Source organism: Malus sylvestris, chromosome 14 (assembly GCF_916048215.2).
Source record: "Malus sylvestris chromosome 14, drMalSylv7.2, whole genome shotgun sequence".
Classification (NCBI taxonomy): domain Eukaryota; kingdom Viridiplantae; phylum Streptophyta; class Magnoliopsida; order Rosales; family Rosaceae; genus Malus; species Malus sylvestris.
Genome location: NC_062273.1, coordinates 23,905,769 through 23,926,598, shown reverse-complemented (window position 1 = coordinate 23,926,598; position 20,830 = coordinate 23,905,769). Strand labels below are relative to the sequence as shown.

At 38.1% G+C, this 20,830-nt stretch overlaps 3 protein-coding genes across 3 annotated transcripts; 1 reads left to right on the top strand and 2 right to left on the bottom strand.

The window, feature by feature from the left end:
* Positions 1-1,051: 1,051 nt before the first annotated feature.
* LOC126599637 (uncharacterized) lies at positions 1,052-2,488 on the top strand. Its single transcript, XM_050266033.1, has one exon. It carries the CDS (start codon positions 1,215-1,217, stop codon positions 2,358-2,360), a length of 1,146 nt encoding a protein of 381 aa, XP_050121990.1. The 5' UTR covers positions 1,052-1,214; the 3' UTR covers positions 2,361-2,488.
* Positions 2,479-7,096, bottom strand: LOC126599635 (probable Ufm1-specific protease). The gene is given in 14 exon segments (XM_050266030.1): positions 2,479-2,880; positions 2,997-3,099; positions 3,185-3,296; positions 3,402-3,490; positions 3,680-3,756; positions 3,842-3,889; positions 4,043-4,168; positions 4,491-4,581; positions 4,904-5,079; positions 5,197-5,284; positions 5,419-5,687; positions 6,309-6,668; positions 6,776-6,866; positions 6,869-7,096. Coding segments are annotated over 14 exon segments (1,956 nt in total). The 5' UTR covers positions 6,965-7,096; the 3' UTR covers positions 2,479-2,650.
* Positions 7,097-8,144: 1,048 nt separating this feature from the next.
* Positions 8,145-13,624, bottom strand: LOC126599633 (protein STICHEL-like 2). The gene is made up of 9 exons (XM_050266028.1): positions 13,278-13,624; positions 13,001-13,153; positions 10,988-12,685; positions 10,667-10,886; positions 10,015-10,200; positions 9,669-9,863; positions 8,680-9,424; positions 8,542-8,599; positions 8,145-8,395 (listed from the first exon to the last, which is right to left on the bottom strand). Exons 3-9 carry the CDS (start codon positions 12,587-12,589, stop codon positions 8,321-8,323), a joined length of 3,081 nt encoding a protein of 1,026 aa, XP_050121985.1. The 5' UTR covers positions 12,590-12,685; positions 13,001-13,153; positions 13,278-13,624; the 3' UTR covers positions 8,145-8,320.
* Positions 13,625-20,830: the final 7,206 nt, after the last annotated feature.

Genomic DNA, 20,830 nt, shown 5'->3' with positions numbered 1-20,830 from the left:
GTCCCAATCCCAGATAAAGAAGGAGGAAGAGGGTGTCAGGTAGTCGACAGCAGGCACTCTTCGGTTACGTCGAATCCTTATGAAAATGAATCCAGAACGAAACCTAGCCGACCCCACTTAATGGGAAAAGGCTTTGTTGTTGTTATTGTTTGTCTTTTGATTGACTGACTCATGGGTTCTTTTAAAGGAAAACTAATGAAAAGGGCTTGAAAACTTTGAGTTTTAATGATAAGGACAAAATAAAGGGTAAAGTGAATAGTACCAGGATTGACTTTTTAGTGTAACAATGTGGTTTTTCGTTAAAGTGAACAGTACCGGGTGCTTTTCGTTAAAGTTCCCTTCTTTTAATGCAACTTGTCACGGTTCGAGGGTCATCATTTAGTCCGCAGCCCATGGGCGGCCCAAAGTGGGTTGGCCCGGCTGTAGTTTGGAGCTGGTCAGCCCGACTCGGTGAGGTTTGAAACTCTGGTTAATCTTGCATATAAAAATCTAATTAATCTTTACAATAGTTAAATAAATCTAATGAAAAATCAACTGTTAATTTGCACATAGGAGAGGAGAGAGTTGGTCAGATTCTTCTGCCCGGGGAATGAGGTCCCTACGGTGCGTTTTGTGTTTGGGTAAATTGCAGAAGGAGATGAGATGCTGATATTTGGGCTCACAAGTTAAAATCCCATTTTGGATAACGTTTCTTTCGTTGAATACGAGAACAAACGTACTAAAAATAACTTTTTTGTATAGAACCATCGTCTCTTCCGGCGTATCTCATTCCATCACCGACCATTCTTATCAACGGAAACCTCGACGTTAACCGTCGTCCTTAAATGAATTTTTTTCTTTTATGTTATTTACAACTGAATAATTTGAAAAATTAATAGTTAATCTTGCATTTAAGAATCTAATAAATCTTTATAATAGTTAAATCTTACATAAAACCCGATCACTGAGCAGTAGATACAGTTGTAGCCGTCTCTTAAAATTTATTTTATCTTCAAAATTAAATAAACTAAAATAGCAAAATCTTTTTTTTTTTTTTTTTAATGGATAGATTGTGTCCAAATTATCTTGTAGCCCAAAAATTATGTGACAAAATCCCCTCACAAAAACCCCTACCCGACCACCGCCTCCATTTTCCACAACTTTTCTCAGCGCTGAAAACGACGGCCGGCAATTACAGTATTACACCATCACTCGATTTGCTTCCAAGCTCTTCAATGGAACCCAATCTTCCATCGCGATCCAATCGCAAGCGCCCCGTCCCTGAACTCTCCGACTCCGATTCCGATTCCGACAGACCCACGGCAGAAAGGAGGGTTAAGTTTCCCAAGGGGAAGAAGGCGAGACGGGAAGACGAACCCGTGAAGATACCCCGAGCCGACGAGGACGACGACGAGATCGGGGTTGAGTTTCCGGACCCCCGTTTCGCCGCCAAAGAACGCGAGAAGCGGCGCCGGTTCGGGGACGACGGGATCGGCGCCGGCGACGATGTCTCCGCCGCCGAAGTCGCGTACGGCGAGGAATTGGATTACGACAATTTCGTGGAGGACGGGATTCAGATGGAGCCTTTCAACTTGGAGAAGGAGAGGAAAGAGGGGTATTTCGATGCCGAGGGGAATTTCGTCGAGTATGCTGAAGGAAATCGAGTGAAGGATGCTTGGCTGGATAGCGTTGAAGCTGGGGTTACGCAGTTACATGTTCCGAAACCGAAAGTCGAAGATGATACGGAGGATTTGCCACCGGAAGATGAAGATATTGGGAAGATTAAGAGGCGCATTGCCGATGTGCTCGAGGAAGGCGAAACGGTGTTGCAGGCTCTGAGGAGGTTGAAGGGGGACAAGAAGGTGAAGATGTCGCCGGAGACGAAGAGGGTTTTCGATCAGCTGACTGAGGATGCTGTGACACTGATGGACAAGCATGGGGAGTATGATGTGAATCATGAGAAGAAGGAGATTTTCGAACGGGAGGCTCAGGGGTATGAGACTTTAGCTAGGGCAAGACTAGAAGGCATCCCGCCAGTTGCTAATGATAACAATGGTGATGAAACTGCTGGAGATGGATATGATATGTTTGGTGAAGACGATGATGAAGATGCTAATGCTGCTGCTAGACCGTCGGATTCCAACGGAGGAGGAGTTGGTTCGTCCGAAGCGCAGAATGATTATGTGTTTGATGAGAATTCGGGGTACTATTATAGCAGCAGTTTGGGGTACTATTATGATCCGTCGACAGGGCTCTATTGCTCCGCTGCATCTGGGGTTTGGTACTCGTACAATGAGGAGACCGGAGCGTATGACGAAGTTTCTCACCATGATCAGGCTGCTTCTGCTGCGGCTGCCACCGCTGAGGCTGCAAAGTTGTAAAATCTGCACTTGTTGATGGGTTAGAATTTCGATTTCATATCAATGTCGCTTTTTTGGTATTTTTCTTTCAGAACACGAAAGATATTAGACATGATTAGCATAATTTCAAAATTAGTGCTAAAACATAATCGCCTCCCTTTATTACTCGTTAACCTCTGAAACTTCAGGCCAAATTTAGAAGAGTTAAAGAATTCTAAAATTATATCGGCCGATTGAAATTCACCGTTGCTGCTGAATTTAATGCTACATTTCATAACAGGGTGTATAGATTTGATGATGATAGTGATAGATCAAACCATGTTAGGCCTCTGTGGAAGCAGAAGATTATAGAACTTATCGTGCAGAAAGAAACTCTTTCCCTTGCTATCAACAGCCTTTTTCCACCCGCACCATCCGCCACTCACAATTTTCTTGTGTTCGTCACTGCCTGTGTAGTGGGGATCGAGTATTAGAAACGCGCAATCTCCGCTTGCTTCATTATAATCAACTCCCAGGAGGGTATATGCAAGAACTCCACCACCTACATTCATGTATCAAATCATAAGAGAGTTTTTCAATGTGTCTTGAATTACTTCTGCTAAGTTTCCATGCCGTCTTTAATCCAGAGAAAAGCCAAATTTACGGGAGGGAACTAACCAATCATAATAGGCGTTCCTTGAGTGTCAAAGTGCAAGGCCAGCTCTCGACATTTTTCGGGAAGCTCAGCTCCAGATCTGACATTCATGACTTTGCAACTAACCTGTTCAGTACAGAAACCAAACCCTGTTAAACTCGTGTGCATTACATTCGAGAAATTATCCGTAAACCACATTGATGATACTTACACCCAAAAGCTTGTCCAGAACAAAGCTCAACTCGATGGCACCAATCCATTCCCGCGACCCAATGAAAGAAGGATCTTTATCACCAATCTCTACAAGTGACTGCTGTATTTCCCTAATATCACTTGGCTTGTCAGATGAAATTATACGATGCTGATAAGTAGCGTCAGCGAAACAATTAATCGATACCAAGGAAATCCTAAACTGGTAAATTTATTACCTATGCGATGGAACTTCTACGGATGTATAGTGTTGGAGTCGGAACCATGAAATAATTGTTTGTAGAGAGCGATAAGCACAACCCCAACCCTAGCAAGATAACAAAACAACACTTGAGAAAACTGAATTTCAAACTCATCAGAGGGCCTAGATGGGCACTCCTGCAAAAATTTATTAGACAGCTTTAATCCGATCATTATGAAATTCAACCTAACCGCAGCTTAATATGTATACTCGACAAGATATTACAAATACGAGGTATAGGATATCGCTCATTACCGAATCATTGAAGGCGTCTTGTAGATAATGATAGTATTCATAAGAGCCTTGCAACAAAGACACACTGCCCCCAGAAACTGCATAAAAACGTAATAGTATCAAACAAAACTCCACTGATCAGAGGCAAAGGATATAAACAAAGAAACAAGAGCAGCCACCAACCCCCGCTGCTTGGAATCCCGATGTGTACATTTTTAAGCAAAGTAGAACCTGATACAACCATAGAAATGTATCAAACGAGTTAATATCGACAAAAAAAACCAAAGAATAAGAAAACGTTTCTTTTTGGAGATGAAACATAGGGGAATAAGAGCCTTGCAACTGACAAATGAGGTTTGCATATTCAATGGAAAATGAGATTACCTTTCCGTGTTGCGTCACTCCTTACACCATCCCTCAATGTAGAGAAATCCAGAGCGTTGGCAATTCTTAGAAGAGGACGATCAAAAGGTAAACCCAGTCTTAAGTGTAAAGATTTTCTAACTTCAACTGCAGAAAGCAAAGACGAGATTAAGATAACTAATTCTAAGATCCAATTACAAAAGAAACTTGTATAAGCTTCCTCTCCAAAAATCTCTGCATCTAATAAATAATACAACCTTTTCCACATTCACAAGCACTGAAGCAAAAGCAACTTTTTAATCATGGAAGAAATGTAAGTATTTATTTTGATCATAAAAAAGAACAATCTCTAAACTTCCAGTCGGGAGCCACTTAAAACTAATCTAGACTTTTTGTTTTGGAACTAGTACTCTTTCAATAAATCGATTGTGCCCTGAAAGTAGAAAAATTAATCGTTGCCACTGCCTACCTTGCTTCATTTCTGTTTCCCCGTAGTTGAGTTCATAGATAACAGTGATTGGATGCAGAACACCGGGAGGACTGAAGTGATACGGATGTAGCTGCAAATGCAATAAACCAATAGTTACTTGAAATTAGGTCTGGTTGTGCCGATAATCATTAATCACTGTACTAGACTTTTATTCAACATTTGTGTGAATTGGCATCGGATACTACAGAATGCCCGGATAGAGCTCAAGGTTTTCAAGTGTGTGCACATAAGCGCTAGCTAGTCCATAATTATAGGCACATGGAAAGAAAGTGTGGAAAAGAAAGTACTCACTTATACTATAAATAATCTCATGTTTCTGAATTTTAGGTATTCAGATGGGTAGTAATAGCAAGAGATCGATATGATATTACAAAAGAAATGGTTTGCCTTACCTGAGGATGTTGGGATAAGAGGTTGGGTAGGATTGTATTTCCCACTAAATTAAACTGATCAATCAACCCCGGGATCATTAACTTTGAAACTGCATGCCTCAGCAGGAGACCCTTGGCTGCATAGCAAAGCACTTCTAGCTTAAAATCTACCACCAAAATTCTGGCTTCTTCCAAAGCTGTAACCACACAATTTAAATTCCATTAAACTGAGTAGAGATATAATCTCCACTAAAAAGCTTCATATTTGAAAAATGTATATCTGTACTTCGTATGATTAAAAGTGAAAGCAATACCTGGAAAATATTCAGCAACGGGGGCTGTCGATTTTTCAGACTTATCTGAACTATTCAGCAGAACACTTAATTGGATTCTATCTGCATGCTAAGCAAGAAAGCTATTCAAAAATCGAACTCCAATATTTACTGTTATTGCTGAAAGAAGGATTAAATAAAACTACAGAAGATTAAAATATTCCAAGATCTCAACAAGCATTGAATCTCTTTCATTTTTCTTACCTCAGCGGAATATACCAGTGCACCTTTCTTACCATCCAAACAGAAGTGGGAACATGATAAAAGATCAGCAACAGAATCTTGAGCACTTTCTCCCAAAATTTTGACATTTGAGAGATCTGTGTCAAATTCCAAATCTACACCGCGGAGGATGACAGGTTGAGGTACTTCAGCGGATGTTTTGCTTAATGCTTCTACCATGTACACAGCCTTTGGATCTTTGAATTTTGCAATAACTGCTTCAGTTGCACGTTGAAACATCTTTTCTGAATCTAATACAGTAATACACGAAAATAAACATTAAATCAATTTCCATTGAACCGCAGGGATCTCATCATCTAAAAGGAAGAGTAAATAGTAGCTATATTTTGTCAAAATGCAAGTATCAAACAACAACAACAACAACAACAACAAAGCCTTTTCCCACTAAGTGGGGTAAAATGCAAGTATCAACTCTGAATAAATAAGTAGGTCCACAGGAAAAACGGAAAAGTGAATATGAGCCATTACAGCTCATATTTCCGTTGACTGACACTCGACAAAGCCTTTATCTTTAACGAGCGCAACTATGGAACCATCAAGGCCAGAAAATCTACCCCTCTACTACACACTGGCGTTCGACCACCCCAAAAAAGCCATTGAAATTGAAATTTCTAGATTCACATAAAAGATGCTTCGGAAACCATGTTATGCACTCATTTTAGTAAGTAAAAGCTCCTACATTGTACTTCCTACTTCTGCTCTGAACCGTCAATCGCTCATTCATCCACAAGCAAACCAAATCACACTAGCAAACACATCAAACTACAAAGCATGAGCCAGCACCAATGCTCAATCAGATTTCCAATTAAAATTTACTCAAAACTACGAAATGCACCACCGAAAAGCCTTACCATTCGGCCTGTTTACTGGATAGTAGATTGGCAGCTTAAATGGAAGCTCACACCGGAGCAGACAGCCCCTCTCCCAAACATACTTTTCAGGATGATCTTCATACAATACATTCACAGCTTCAAAGCTGGTCAAGCTCGCGGATTTCGACACGAAAAACTGAATGTCGCCGCCACTAAAATCCGCAACAGCTCCAATTACTTGTTGACTGTCCACTTTTTCTCTTTCTCCGGAGAGCAGCTTTCGCAACCTGCGTGCCGCCGCAATTGCCTCGCCGGAGGCGCTCTTTCCATCACCGGAATTCGCAACGATTAGTGCTCCGATCACCTCAAATCCTTTCAACAGTAACGTCCGAAGCTCTTCTGCTCAGGTTACGGAAACCAATCAAACTCTGAACTGAAATTGCTCGGAAACACTATATTCATAGAACTTATTCAATTTTCTCGGGAAACAAACAGAATTCAGGTACCTGATTCTCTGCGGTAGTCTGGAGAGGAGGAATCGGTGTGGATGCATCTGACAGTGGAGACGACGGTGAGTGGCGGGAAAAATGGAAAAATGGGGATCCGATCAGCCATTGGAGGCCCGGTTCGTTCTTGCAGAGAACAAGCTTAGGGCATAGAACTCGAACGCTTGTACTCTCGTTTACGTTCTCCATTCACTCTGACTGTGAGCTTTGCCCAAACCACAGCTGCTCTCGTCTTCCCGATTTCGCTGCCTTCCGCCGTTTCGGAGAAGCCGAAACTTTGGTAACTGAAAATCGGAGAGGGTTTATGGGCCATTTGGGGCCAATGTACTTCGGCTCATTGGGCTTAGTGATTGGATCCAAGGGATTATTTGAAAATTTGATTTAGAATGACTAAAAGCATTTTTTGATAACTTAAATCAAAGAAGAATCGACGGATAAACAAAATATGTGTATGGAAATTATTTCTTATTTTTGTATTTTATTTTATTTTATTGAACTTTTTATGTCCAATTGCTCAAGCGGGTGAATCACGTAAGCAAATCTTAACTGTTGATGCATTGTAAGGTCTACATGCATCAACAGAGCAAGTGTTATATCCTATAGGACTCAAATTTGAGTATATCTGAACCCCCGAAACTTTTTTTTCTAGAGAGTCAAATAAAAGCACCTCATCATTCCACCGGGCGCTTGTATTTTCTCATTTAAATGGAAAAGGGTTCGAAACCTCAATTTTTTTATGCATGTAGGGCGAAGGTGTTGTAGTGAGTGCTATCTTCTTGAATTGGAAGTAGAAATATCACTAAACCGAAATATTACTAGTTGTATAGTTAGTATTTTACTTTCTACCTTTGAGATAAGGCATGCATCCATATTTGGTACGTGGGACGGGACAGAGCAGAATTGGACAAGGCGTTCCATCCCACGTTTGGTGCGCCTAAAACAGGTGGAACGCGCTGTTCCACGGGATGAGGTTTGGATGAATTTTCGTTCCGCCTCACCCCCTGGAACGACTCGTTCCACATCCGTGGAACACAAAATTATAACCTCTCCGTCTCCTTCTTCCTCCTTGTTTCCATCCGAGGGCATCTTTGCTCCCTCTCCATTCCGTCATGTCCCTTCCGCATACCAAACAATACCTTTATGCAAGGAAGGCTCCCTATGCTTCCCATCAGCATTTCTACACAGGGTAATACACTGCTTATTTTCTTTCGAGAATAATATTTCAGATTAAAAAAATTGGAGAATCCAACATTGTAGGACTTTCGGGCGTTTGCACACTGGGCCGGGATTCCACTGTCCAACACCCACGTGAACCCGTTTCATGGAAGTCCTCCCAACATTGACTCCAAAAAATGCATACTAAATCGGAGAAAAAAATCAGTTCTTGCTATATACTATATATAAATCCTGAACCTGGGTCCTGAAAATATCAATAACATCAATAAGCAGATTGCAAAATATAGACCCACGATAAGAAATACGCCTATGTATCTGCCGCCATCATAATTTACGGCTATTTTCTCCCGGTGCTACTCCTTTGTAGAACTACTTAGCAGTTGCACAGGGAAGAACCCAACACCCTAGGTTCGAGTTTTGTCGATTATGTCTCAACTGCCAAGCCTGTAGATTTAACACACTCGAATTAGTCAGGTCTTATGTCATTAAGTATGTGCAGTGAAAGAACATCTTGAACCTTGTTTTTGGTCCTAAAACTTCAAGAAAACAATTTAAATTTTCAACATAGTCATGTAGTTTTTTTACTATACCTTTCCCAAGTGAAGCGTTGGGGTTCTCCAACAAAGCACGCCTGAGTTCTCCTTCAATCTGAAATTAAGACGAGAAGAATCTCAAACCCGAAGTTTAAGGGCACCAACATACAGAAAGAAGACTACAGCAACACTTACGCATTCTCATCTATACAGCTGCCACTGTTGTTACAAGCGCCACTGCAGAAAACATATGAATCATTTCCCACGAGACATGTGCCAAAAGATGTCTTGCTTGGGCTAGATAATGCAGTTGTGTTTTGTCGTTTTGTGCAACAGGTCGTCTGAGAAGCATCTGATGAACGGAACTTCTTTTGAAGCCTCAAGGTTCTAGGAAAACAGTTTGGTTGATGTTCAGGTTCTACAAAAGATAAAGCATGGCATTCATGATTGCTTCCATCATCCTTCGAAGAATCAACCACTAATCCAGGTGCCTCTGATGCGTTGTCTTCAAATGATCTGCGGGATGAGGCAGTCCTTGTGCTGAGAATATTTCCTTCGCTATTTCTCAAAGTACTTACCACCACCATTTTGTCACAGCAGTTATGTGGCACTTGATAAGAACACTCAGACGAGCAAGGTAAAGTAGGTCTGTCGCTTAACATAGGCTTTTCAGAAGTGTGCTCAGAATAGTCTGACTCAGTTCCATGTTCTGTAGATGATTGTGATTTCTGCTGCATTCTGCGGGAACAGCTGAACAACGTAAAAGATGACTTCTTCACTTTCGCACACTTGGAATCAGAAGCACAAGGTACAAGATTGATCCTGATCTCCACATTGCAACCACATATAGATTGAAGTGAATTTGCAATGACCTTCCATGACTTCTCAGCCTTAGATACAAAATCGGGATGGCAGAATTCCAATTCAGCTATTGCTAAACCTACATTGAGCATTACTCTGTTAGTGCACATGAGCGTAAGAAAATCCATTTCCATCTTTTATAAACGTGAGAACATTTTGCGTGTATGGAAATGTCATATAACAAACCAAACTAAGAAGATAAAGATGTTGATACAGCTCATCCTGATTTCTATCTCCCCTAATTTTTAAATATGTTTGTATGTGGTTTTTACCATAATTTGACGATTAATGATCATGTACTAGATACTAGTAGACGTATGTACCTTGACCAACAAGCAAGGAAGACAATTTTCCCTGTTTCTTAAGAAAATTCTTGAGTGAATTGGATCGGCATAAATCTGTAGTTCTCTTCCATATGGCTTCCAACTTTCCATCACTATCCTTCTGCATGCCCAACTTGTCTGGTGTCTCTAAATTGCATGAACAAGTGGCACGATTCTTGAAGCTCTCTGCTGTCGCTGTGGATGATATACCGCCATAATAACAAAATATATCAGAAACCAAGGAAAAATAACCTTGATATGAAAGTTCGACTAAACTAACGAGTTGAAGTTATGGATAAAGAAAGGCCTTTTCCATGAATGAAATTAAAATGTAAGGTATTCTCACCTCTCTCTTGTGTACTTCTCAAACACAATTTTGTACCATTTCCATCCAAGGACGAAGACTCCACGGAGCTTAGCTGCAGCAGAGCTGCAGTAAGCCATGTTGCTTGATTTTTGGAAACCCTTAATTGCTTCTCAGTTTCAGATAATATTCTCAATCCATAGCTCAGTTTCTGCAAGTCCGTTTCAGCTGCAAAGAAGAAAATTGAGACAACAACCTTAGTATAAGCATATAATCATGAGATGACAGAGTAATTAACAGCAGTAGACATAACGTAGGCACGATGACCACTCTAACCAACAAACATTTTTAAAACAGATTCATCATATACATCAAAGAAACAATCATCATATTGAAATATTAACTTATGACGACAATGCATGAGAAATTTATATAAGATAGATCATACATGACTCCTTGTAACAAGTTCCAAGTAGTACTTGGTTCATCTATGAGGACACAGAGAAAAACCATTAATAATTAATTTACTTGACCATTAATCAAAACCAAAATAAACAAAATTTTGGGTCTAAAAATCATCCTCAAAGAACTATCATTTCCTGTATAGATTTCTGATGGAGCTTTCAGAGAGTAAGTACTAAGTGAGAGTAAGTACTAAGCGACCATATTACACGTGCAATGTTAGACTACTTACACGTGTGTCTACTGCCGAACTTTTTTCGGACTTCAGAAGCACTGTCCTGACATTTACCAGCAAGAATGTCCATAACAAGATTTGCCAACTGTGATATCAGTTGCATGGGATCAATCCGAGATCTCATCAACTCCCTGGCCCTTATTACTGTATTAGAAGTGTCAGATGACAATGCCAGATCTAGCAAACCGAGTAATTCATCATCCGAGACAACTCCAATCTGCATAACAACAAAACGGAAATTCTCCTGTAAGTATTGGATAAATAGAGTGTGCTATATAAACGTAAATAAATGAATAAAAACAGATGCCAAGAACTTACAAGCTCGTATGCCAGGCCCATTGTGATTTTTTTACCAAGCAAACTTAGCTGATCAAGCATCATCTCTGCATCCCTAAGTGAACCGTTTGACTTGGCAGCAATGAAGTCTACAGCACCCTGATCAAATTCAAGACCCTCTTCAACACAGATTCTCCCCAATCTGCTTGCAATATCAGCGTCCTTAATCCTTGGAAAGTGAAACCTTTGAGACCGTGACACTGCACTTCGGGGAAGCTCATCGACATCAGGAGTGAGCATCACGAAGACAACATGTTGAGAAAGGTTATCTATGCTATTCAAAACAGTTGCCCAAGTTTCCCCGCGCATCAGGTGGCACTCATCAATAATGAAAACCTTAAACCGTGACGAAAGTGGAGGAATAGCTGCATTCTTAATAAGGGATCTAACCCTGTCTCTCCGATTGATTCTCACAGAATCAACTTCCTTGATGTCCCTGCTCCTTCCAGAAAAATACAAAACACATTCACAGCAGAGACCACATGGCCTATGCTCCTCATGTGAAAGGCAATTTAGTGCTGCAGCAAAAATCCTTGAGGCAGATGTCTTTCCTGTACCACGAGGGCCATGGAATAGATAGAATGATGTTATTCTCCCTCTAGCGATAGCTCCCATAAGAGACATTGCTACTACATTTTGTCCCACTAATTCATTAAAAGATTTTGGCCTGAATTTCTGACTCAGACTCCTAGGGTTTTCTGATCGTGGACTCATTTCATTACGAATGTGTTTTGAGCTCCTCTGGTCATAAAACGCACTCTCATCTACGTTCTTGTATAGCAGAGGGTATTCATCTACATTGAAAGCAAAATTAGCTTCTCTGAATCGAGGGGTTCTTGACCAGCAGCAGCTGACCTCGCAACTAGGACGATTGTGATCCACTGCATCAGCCTCTTCATTTACAAATAAAGATGCACTATGGCTTGAAAGAGCATCACTTGCTGAGCGGCACGGACTGCAAACTTGACTAAAATTACCAACTTTCCTGGACGAATTTACATTATTTTTGCGTTGTGATTGTCTCTTTGATGCAATCTGATCTAATCTTTCTAAATTTGATGACCTAACAGATGCTTCATAATCCCCATCCTCCAAACGATTGACGCCTGTCAAGGCCAATCCTTTATCCATTTGACTGCCGCAGTACCTATCGCTGAGTGATTTATTTCCATAAACATCTTCCTTATCTGATACTGAAAAATCAAATTCTTCAGCTTGTTTGCTCCTAATTGGACGACTCCCTGTGCTTCCAATCCACTCGGAATTCTCATGCAAGATCAACCTAGATTTTCCTAAACCACGATCTAATTCAAAATCATCTATGCAATCTCCTCCTTGTCCATACAGACCTGGATTCTTTGATCTAAAAGAATGATGTTTGCCAGAGCCAGCTTCTTGGAAACTATTCATGAACCGCACAGAAATGTCGTTACTCGAATTCGCTTCCCAGTTCACATTCTCAACCAAAGCAGAGAACTTGCTCATAGAATTAGTATCAGGATCCCTTAGAGACCTCACCCTCCTCAGTTGCACGAGAGTTTTCGAGATAGGAATATCAACAGAATGTCGCCGCCCATCCATCATTTTCCCGGTAAAAAAACAACCAATCAATCAGAATACTCAGAATTCACCCTCTAAATCCAAATTTCAGAACCCCAAAAGAAGCTATGCATTCCCGACCTGAAAGAGGCAAGCCAACAATACAAACATCAAAAAGGACACCAGAAAGAACCTCTAACGAAAAAACCGGTAAAGAACGCGGTGGCCTTGATTTCTCAGAAAACCCTAAACCACAAAACTGGAAACAGAACATATACACACACACACACACATATACATATACATATACATATACATATACATATACATATCAGCATTGCCATGTTAGAGAATAAAAATCAAAACTTGAGCATTTTTACAGAAGCAAAGAAAAATGCAGGACCTTTTTGCTACAGTATAACACCATGAAATTCAAAAAAGTCACTTTCTTCTTACCGCTGGACTCCAAAATCAAAAACCCAGAAAGCCATTTCCACCATTTCCAAGAAAAAGCATCAAAACCTCACTGCTGATTACCCCCTTCCACCAAAACCTGCAATCCCATTCCCATTAGCCCAAACCGCCACCATCCAGCTCAACACCACACATCTAGAGAAAGATGTAGAGAGAGAAAATAGTCAAAGAGAGAATCTAAAAGTTCAAAATTTAAACAAAAAAAACAAAAAATATTCAAATGCAAACAAAAAAGGACAAAGTTTGAGCGAACCCAAACCTCCGAAATAGAGATTAATCCGAGCCCGCTTCGAAATTGGGGAAATTTTTCAAACGGGCAAGCGTAAAAATCGGAGTAGAATAAAACCCTAAACCCTAAAAACAGAGGAGGTCTTGGTGGTTGAGCTCCGTGGAGGAGCAATAGGCAGGGGAAAATAGAGAAGGAGCGGCCAGTGGCAGAGTTGTAAATGCGGTGAATGAGAGGGGCGGTTGGGTTAGGGAGTGCCATTTAGCTTGTGAGGGAGGAGCCGACGTGGACAGTGGGGAGAGGACAGAGATAAACCTGGTCAGAATTTTTCTGCTGCTTGTTGCAGAGTTTATGTGCAGAGAGAGGAGAGAGAGAGAGTAAGATAGGTCGGCTTGTCAGTCTCGGAAACCGAAAAAGGGGTGTTTTGGTAATTTCGTACTCGGCGGTTTTAGTTAGTTTTGTCCCGGAAAAGAGCTGTATCTAGCGGTAGATTCCGTTGGGCGTCCTTTTGGCTTTTCCCACGCGCATGAGTGACGCGTGTTTTTTTACCACGGTTCTGGTTTTTTTTTTTTTTTCTTTACCATGGTTCTGTTTGTTTCCCGGGAAAATGGAGGAAAAGTCAAGAAAATTTGAATTATTTGAGTCTGACTGTACAGTAAATTGAGGTGATTTTTTTGGATCGGCTTCTCTACCCTCCCGCTTATCATATACTCATATCTCCTCCTATTTTGTACGGTCACGGTTAAGACACGTCAATATTTTATATTAATTTTGTTTATAGAGATAATAAGACAAAAAACAATAGTAATATAAAATGTTGACGTGGCTTAACCGTAACCGCACAAATAGGAAGGGATGGAGAGTATGGAAAAGTAGATGGGCAGAGAAGCCAGGTCTGATTTTTTTTTGGAAAAGGATCATCTGGAGGATCTCGTGATCATGATAGTTTATTATACCTCGTGTGGTTAGTTTTCGTTAGATACTATTTATATTTAATTTTAAATATTAAATTTAAAATGATTTCTAACCGCACGATGTACGATGAATGATCATGATTACGAGGTCCATTTTCTTTATACACACTACTTCGTTGCTGAAATATAGCAGCTGCTGTTGAATTCCAATCACAAATAAGCATGTGTTCAAAATAATTAAAATTAAAATTATGATTGAACACGTATTCATCTGTTATTAAATGTTCAACTGCAATTGCTGCTATTCTTTCAACAATCGAGTAGTTTTTTTATTTTTTAATACTACAAATATAAAGGTATTTGAGACCTTATGTGATATTGCCCCTTTGGAATTTGATAAACAAGAATAGTAAGTTTTGGACTTACCTATATATGAAAATAATTGACTGAAAGTGTGTTTCTTATGTGATACTAATATAAGTATATAATCACCTAGGTAAAAGATCAAATGTATTTATTTTTATTTAGGGCATGTTTATATAAGAGCATCTCCAAAGATAAGTTAAAAAGTTCACATCAATAATAACAGTAACAAAAGATATCATTAGTGTATTCTAACCGAAATGTCAATTCATATGTGGCATGATATGGATTAACAACAAAGATGATTGACAGCAATTCGGAATGGTTCTCTTCCAAATTATTCGTATGTTTACTTAAGGAAGAGGAATGAAAAATACTGCGAGCCCCACATAAAATTAGGAGTCCGATTAACAATGTACAATTTTAATGGAATGGACATTATTTTCATTCTAATTTATGACAATTAATAAATTGCTTGGCTTCAATTCCTCTTGTTTGCCCCGGTTCCTGATTAGTAAACATGCCCTTATGATTAAAAGCGTTTTCCTACCACATTATCCATCTCATCCATCTTTTTATTAGTCAAAGTTAGCAAACTATCTGCCAACTCGTCAATTTAATAACAAAATGACATAGTTGTAGTGAGTCGTGTGTCATATTGAAGTTGAACTAGTTATATACACATACTTTAAGCATGTCGAAATAGTTTAACACAAACACAGCTACGACTCGATAGCATTTCTACTCAAGACTAAGTCGCTAACATTATTCTAAAGAACACCAAAAGTCTGTGATCTTTGTTGTTGTTTGGAGCTACCAAAAAATGACAATCGCTGGATCTTGTTGAAGAGAACTTGTAAGCTCTAGAGAGAGTACTATTGTACTTGCTGAAAGAGAACAGATAATATTAACTCTTTGCAGAGCACCATGCTTTTGCAGCTTTGAGACATGGCGTGAGAGACATGCTCCAGAAAAAGTATTTGACAATTTGACATGTCATGGTGGCATGGCTTTGCCAAAAAAGTAACACCAAATTTAACTCATTGCATAGCAATGGGGAAGACAGCCTTCACTGCATTTGCACCTATGTTTTGACAAATATGACTTTTACCTTTATACGTCCAAATAGTTGGATTGAAAATTTTCTTCCGATCCCCGACTTCGGAGATTATAGACCAAGCAATTTAGACCGTTTAATTTAAATTTTGTGGTTTCTGTTATTCCATCTCACAAACAATCTCTCTCCGATCCTTAGATATCCCTTTTTCTTGAATGATCTGAATTGCTTAGTCTGCAAACTCTTAAGTGCGAGATACGAAGAAAATCTCGATCCAAATAGTTTACATTTACACATTTTTCTGACAGCGAAATATTGAGGTTTGGGTAGGTTGGTCCATAGTTAGTGTTGGTATTTATGAATCATTGGCTTTCCTTTCCATTAAATTGCTCAAAACGTCAATGTGGCGTAAGGTTATATAACAAGGTTATTTATGTGCGTGTTGGAAAAAGTTTTATAGTATCTTAGTAGTTATTTTCTATGAAGGAGGATTTTCTACCCTCCTATTCTCATCATCTTCCATTCTCTCATCTCACACATTGTTTTTTGTATTATTATCTATATAAAATAATCAATATAAGATGTTGACGTGGCTCAACCGTAATCGTTCAAATAAGAGGGCATGAAAGGGTAGAGAAACTAGGAGGGTAGAGAATCCTCCTCCATTTTCTATAGGATCCATATCAATTTCATTCCAAGTCGAACTTCCCATTCAATTTCGACAAAGATTCTCTCTCCTCTCAGTTTTTTTCCTTCTTTTTCCCTCTTCTTCTGTTTGAACGCTCAAGATTTTATCTTTGTAGAGAGAGAAAAAAGAAAAAAAAAATACTATAGGAGGAGGAAAGGGAGGGGAGCTAAAAAGAGAGGGGAGAGAATCTCTATCCTTCAATTTGGGTCATATTTATACCAACATATGTCTCACGTGTGAGGATAAAGAGGTATTTCAAAAAAGATGATGCCTATGTTTCTTTATGGGTAGACTCATTTGTCTCCGTACTTACGGTTAATAAACTTTTATTGTTGAACATTATAATCAAAACCGTTTATCTTTTTTACTATCATCTAAAGATCGTATAACTATAAAAAATCATTCAATTAGGAGATTGTTTTTTTTTTAAGGGATAACTGGTGGCAAGCCACAATTATCCACACCTTCCGGGGGCCGAGAAGACTCACAGAGGTATTTCAGCCTCCTCATTCCGTGTTAAAACAATAAATGGTTTGGCAACAAATAACATCCTCATAATAAACCGTTCATTTGTTTTATGCATATAAATGACTAAAATATTTCTAAATTGAATTTAAAGAGAAACAGTTGAAGATGCTCTAGGCCAGCATACCAATACTGTTTACATTGGCCTTTGGCAATATTTTATTGTCTAGGGGAATTACACTTGTTTTTTTAGTACAAGTAGCTACCGAGTTTGCTATGACTTTTTAAAGAGAACCAGTTCGTGCGTATTGGTATCAATCTCGATTACAAAAGATTTTAGATGTTATGGCTATAGATCAAGACGGTTTGTTTAAAAAAAAAAAGGTAAATAGCTTGCTTAAGTTAAGCTTGAATAGGTAAATCAATCATTTGTCCTTATGGATCCGACATTAATCCTCTCATGCCTACTAATTGGTGTACTTGGGATGCATTTTCTCTAAAACTCCCCAAAAGGACATCATATGGACTGGATTAAAGGGGTCGATCATCCTAAAATTAGGATTCATTTCTTGTTGCAAATATCCATTTGTAGCATACCATATCTCAATAGATTGGTGTAATTTTTATACCACGTGTACATTTCCATAATGATGGTGTTTTTTCCAAAATAAAACTTTGTTGTTCAGCATCTTGGACTAGCCACCCCTTAGAAGGTATTGTTAAAAGATCATCAATTTCTAATGAAATGGATGTAGCAATGGCTTGTCGAAATCCCAGAGTTTTTACTTGATCTAGGATGTGTGATGTATATGCCATTCCGAATAGCATTTCCTGCTGCGGTTTGAGTGGCAAATAGTGTACCCCTTCTTGTACCCTTGAATCCACAAGGCCCCAGCAGAGGACCAAGAAATTACTCGACCCCGTATACAATTGTGACAATCACAATGGTATTGTTGAAACTTGCTTGAACATGAATAACAAGAGCATAAATTTAAACATTATGGAGCTACAAAGATAGTTATTAAATTGTTAGCTCTTAAAACCACCAAAGAGTCGGGTGAAAAAGGGGGGAAAGCTCTCCGTTCATGGTTCTCCTGTATTGATTTCTAGGTTTCGTCGTAAACCTAATTGGTTACTTCCAATTATGTAAATCAATGGTTCAAACCGCACTCAAAGGTAAGGCATTTCCCATTTTTATAGGAACTTCTGTACCAAAAACAATAATATCTCCAATTATAACCCCTCAATCTTCCGAAGTTCTAAATAATCTACTGATCAAACGCTGTAGGGCCGAACTGCTCTACGTTCAGCCACACCATAATAACCCTTGAAGCAATCTTCTTCTAGGATTAAGGGCCCGTAAACCATCATGACACAAGGGAACGGGAAGCGCAATAGCAACCCCAGCCTAAATAAATGTTCAGTTGCCCCCTACAAGTTTCCTACCCACTTTTTGGGCTAGGCGAAACCAATCTAAAATGTTTTGGTAAAATCCAATCTTTTCAGGCCAACATCTGCAAACTATGGACTGGGCCAGACCATATTTAGTCATAGAAAGATTTAAAAAAAAAAATTGGCGTAACAAAGTGGAAAACAAGAAGATTTTGAATAAAGTAAACCAATCTGATCAAATATGAAATTAAACCATTTGATGCGTCATGTGTTAAGTCGTTAGATCGTTATAATGGTTGAATGTAGCGAAATGCGAGCAAATATACAAAGCCTACATGTAGAGGTTCGAGATCTTTTAATTGATAATTGATTTCCACACATTGTTAAAAAGAATACTACTAAACTACAGTAGTAAGTGAAACGAATTGAATCGATCAAAGAACAAAGAAACGTAAATAATCAGAAGTGGCTTATCAAGCGTCGAAGAATTTTATAAGAAGAAAAAAAAGAGACATGTGAGTAGTCTCATTCTACCAAGGGAGTTGTCTTGAAAGTTGCCAACATGTTCCTCCCAAATACAGTCATGTTATGTGTGAGAGAAGGAGAGAGAGAGAGAGAAGGGAAGGGACCATCCAAATGTTGTGAGTTGCTCCATGCATGCATGTTTTCACATATTCCACACCAACTCAGACTCCCCGGGATTCAAATTTTCCTGCAGCTTTCGAATTCCCAGACCAGCAAATATTCTAGTTTTTTAAGAATTTGTCAGTGCATGGAAACTTTTTTCATCTTGGATTTTTTGACAAGAAAATATAAATTATATAAATACAGTTTAAGGAAGGGATCCTTATTTTATTTAGGGAGACTTTGGATGCGGTCCCTAATTATGAATAGTCTTTGACTGAACCTTGTTGGTTTTCAATTTTTGATCAAAATCCCTGAAATTAATTGATAATTTATTTCTATGTACGTTACTATATTTTTTAAATTAAAAATTAAAATTTATAGTTGTTTATAGTAATGAGATTTTAAATAAAAAACCATAATTTGTGGGATTAAAAATATTAAAATATAAATATACTATTGTGTGTGTGTGTGTGTAAACATGGGTACATTCATAAAAAATAACCAAAAAATTATTGTATCAAAACATGGGTACATTCTTCAAAATGGGTACATTTAGCAAAAATAAAAATGGGTACAAATAAATAAAAAAATATGGGTACAATACAAATAAAACTTTAAAAAATATGGGCACAAAAAGAAATTAATATATGGGTACAAATTAAAACTGAAAGGAAAATTGGTACAAATTAAAAAAAGGGTTGCAAATTAAAAATGGGTACAAACTAAAAATAAAAATATATGATAAAAAATTTAGCCATAAATATAAATATACTAATTGTAATATTTTTAATATTAAATGAATATATTTAGAAATAAAAAATATTTTATTATTGAAATAATTAGTGATATTATTAATACAAAGGACCTTGATCAAAAATTGAAAAGTAATAAGGTTTTAATCAATAGAGTAGTAAAAATAAGGATGAAAACCTAATTACTCCTTTTATTTATTTATTTATTTTAAATGAAGGTTAGTTGTGGCGTCCATACCACATCAAATTTGAACGATCTGAATTGTTTATTTTGCAAGTTGTACCTCATAAATCATCATTACAAGATGTTAGCCAAATTGAAAATATTTGAGGCATCTAATTAAGTTAAAAAAATTTGATGAACATTAAAAATTTCACTATGACAATTAAATGGACAATTGGTCTCGGATTCAATTAAATTTTTGCATACATGATATATGAATCGATGCTTACAAAATAGACAGTTCGGATCATTGAGGTTCGATATGGAATGTATCCTACAACAAATCTCCATTAAAATAAAATAGATTTCTTCTTAAAAGGTCTATACATATTTTTTAAGTTTCATGATTTAATTCAGAAATTAATTAGTTTCCATATATGCATGGGATGATGAAAGTTAAAATGTGTAGGTGGAAGCTCAATAAAAATTCATCTGTGTTTCTGCAGCTGCCATTCAAGCTCATTCAAGGGGATTTATTATTTTCAACCATAGGGTTTGTGCGTTTTTTGAACGTTATATGTCTCTTTTAATCTTTTTGTTTTCAGTTACTTTGCAAAGATAATTATTTATCAATTTTTGAATTAATTAAATGTATTGGATACATGTAAGAAATGAGAAAATAAAATAAGAAGAGAGCTACGATGCATGCACAAAGATACAGAGATATGATACAACAAATGAATAATTAAGAAGAAAAAACGCTCCATAAATATAAGAAAGTACGACACGACATATAAATATGACATGAAAATACGAAGAAATATCTCCGTGTTCATGCATCATAGAAACAGAGAGTGCATGACAGAGCTGTCTTTGAAAATGGCGAAAGCAGGTGCCGTTGGAAATCATGGGAGTTGCAGACACACGAGTAACTACAAATTAGGACAAATTAATAATCTAGTTAAGATTATCTCTCCAAGATATACTCATTTATGCCCTTGATTTACTCCCATATACATATATTAATCCTTCCATTTTTTGATAAACATGGATAAATTAAAAAATAAAAATAAAAAAAAGCATGGATAAATTCAATATTGCAGATAGGTCAAGATCATTGATTCGACAAGTTATAGTTGACTATATGTTTTGACCCACGCTCGAC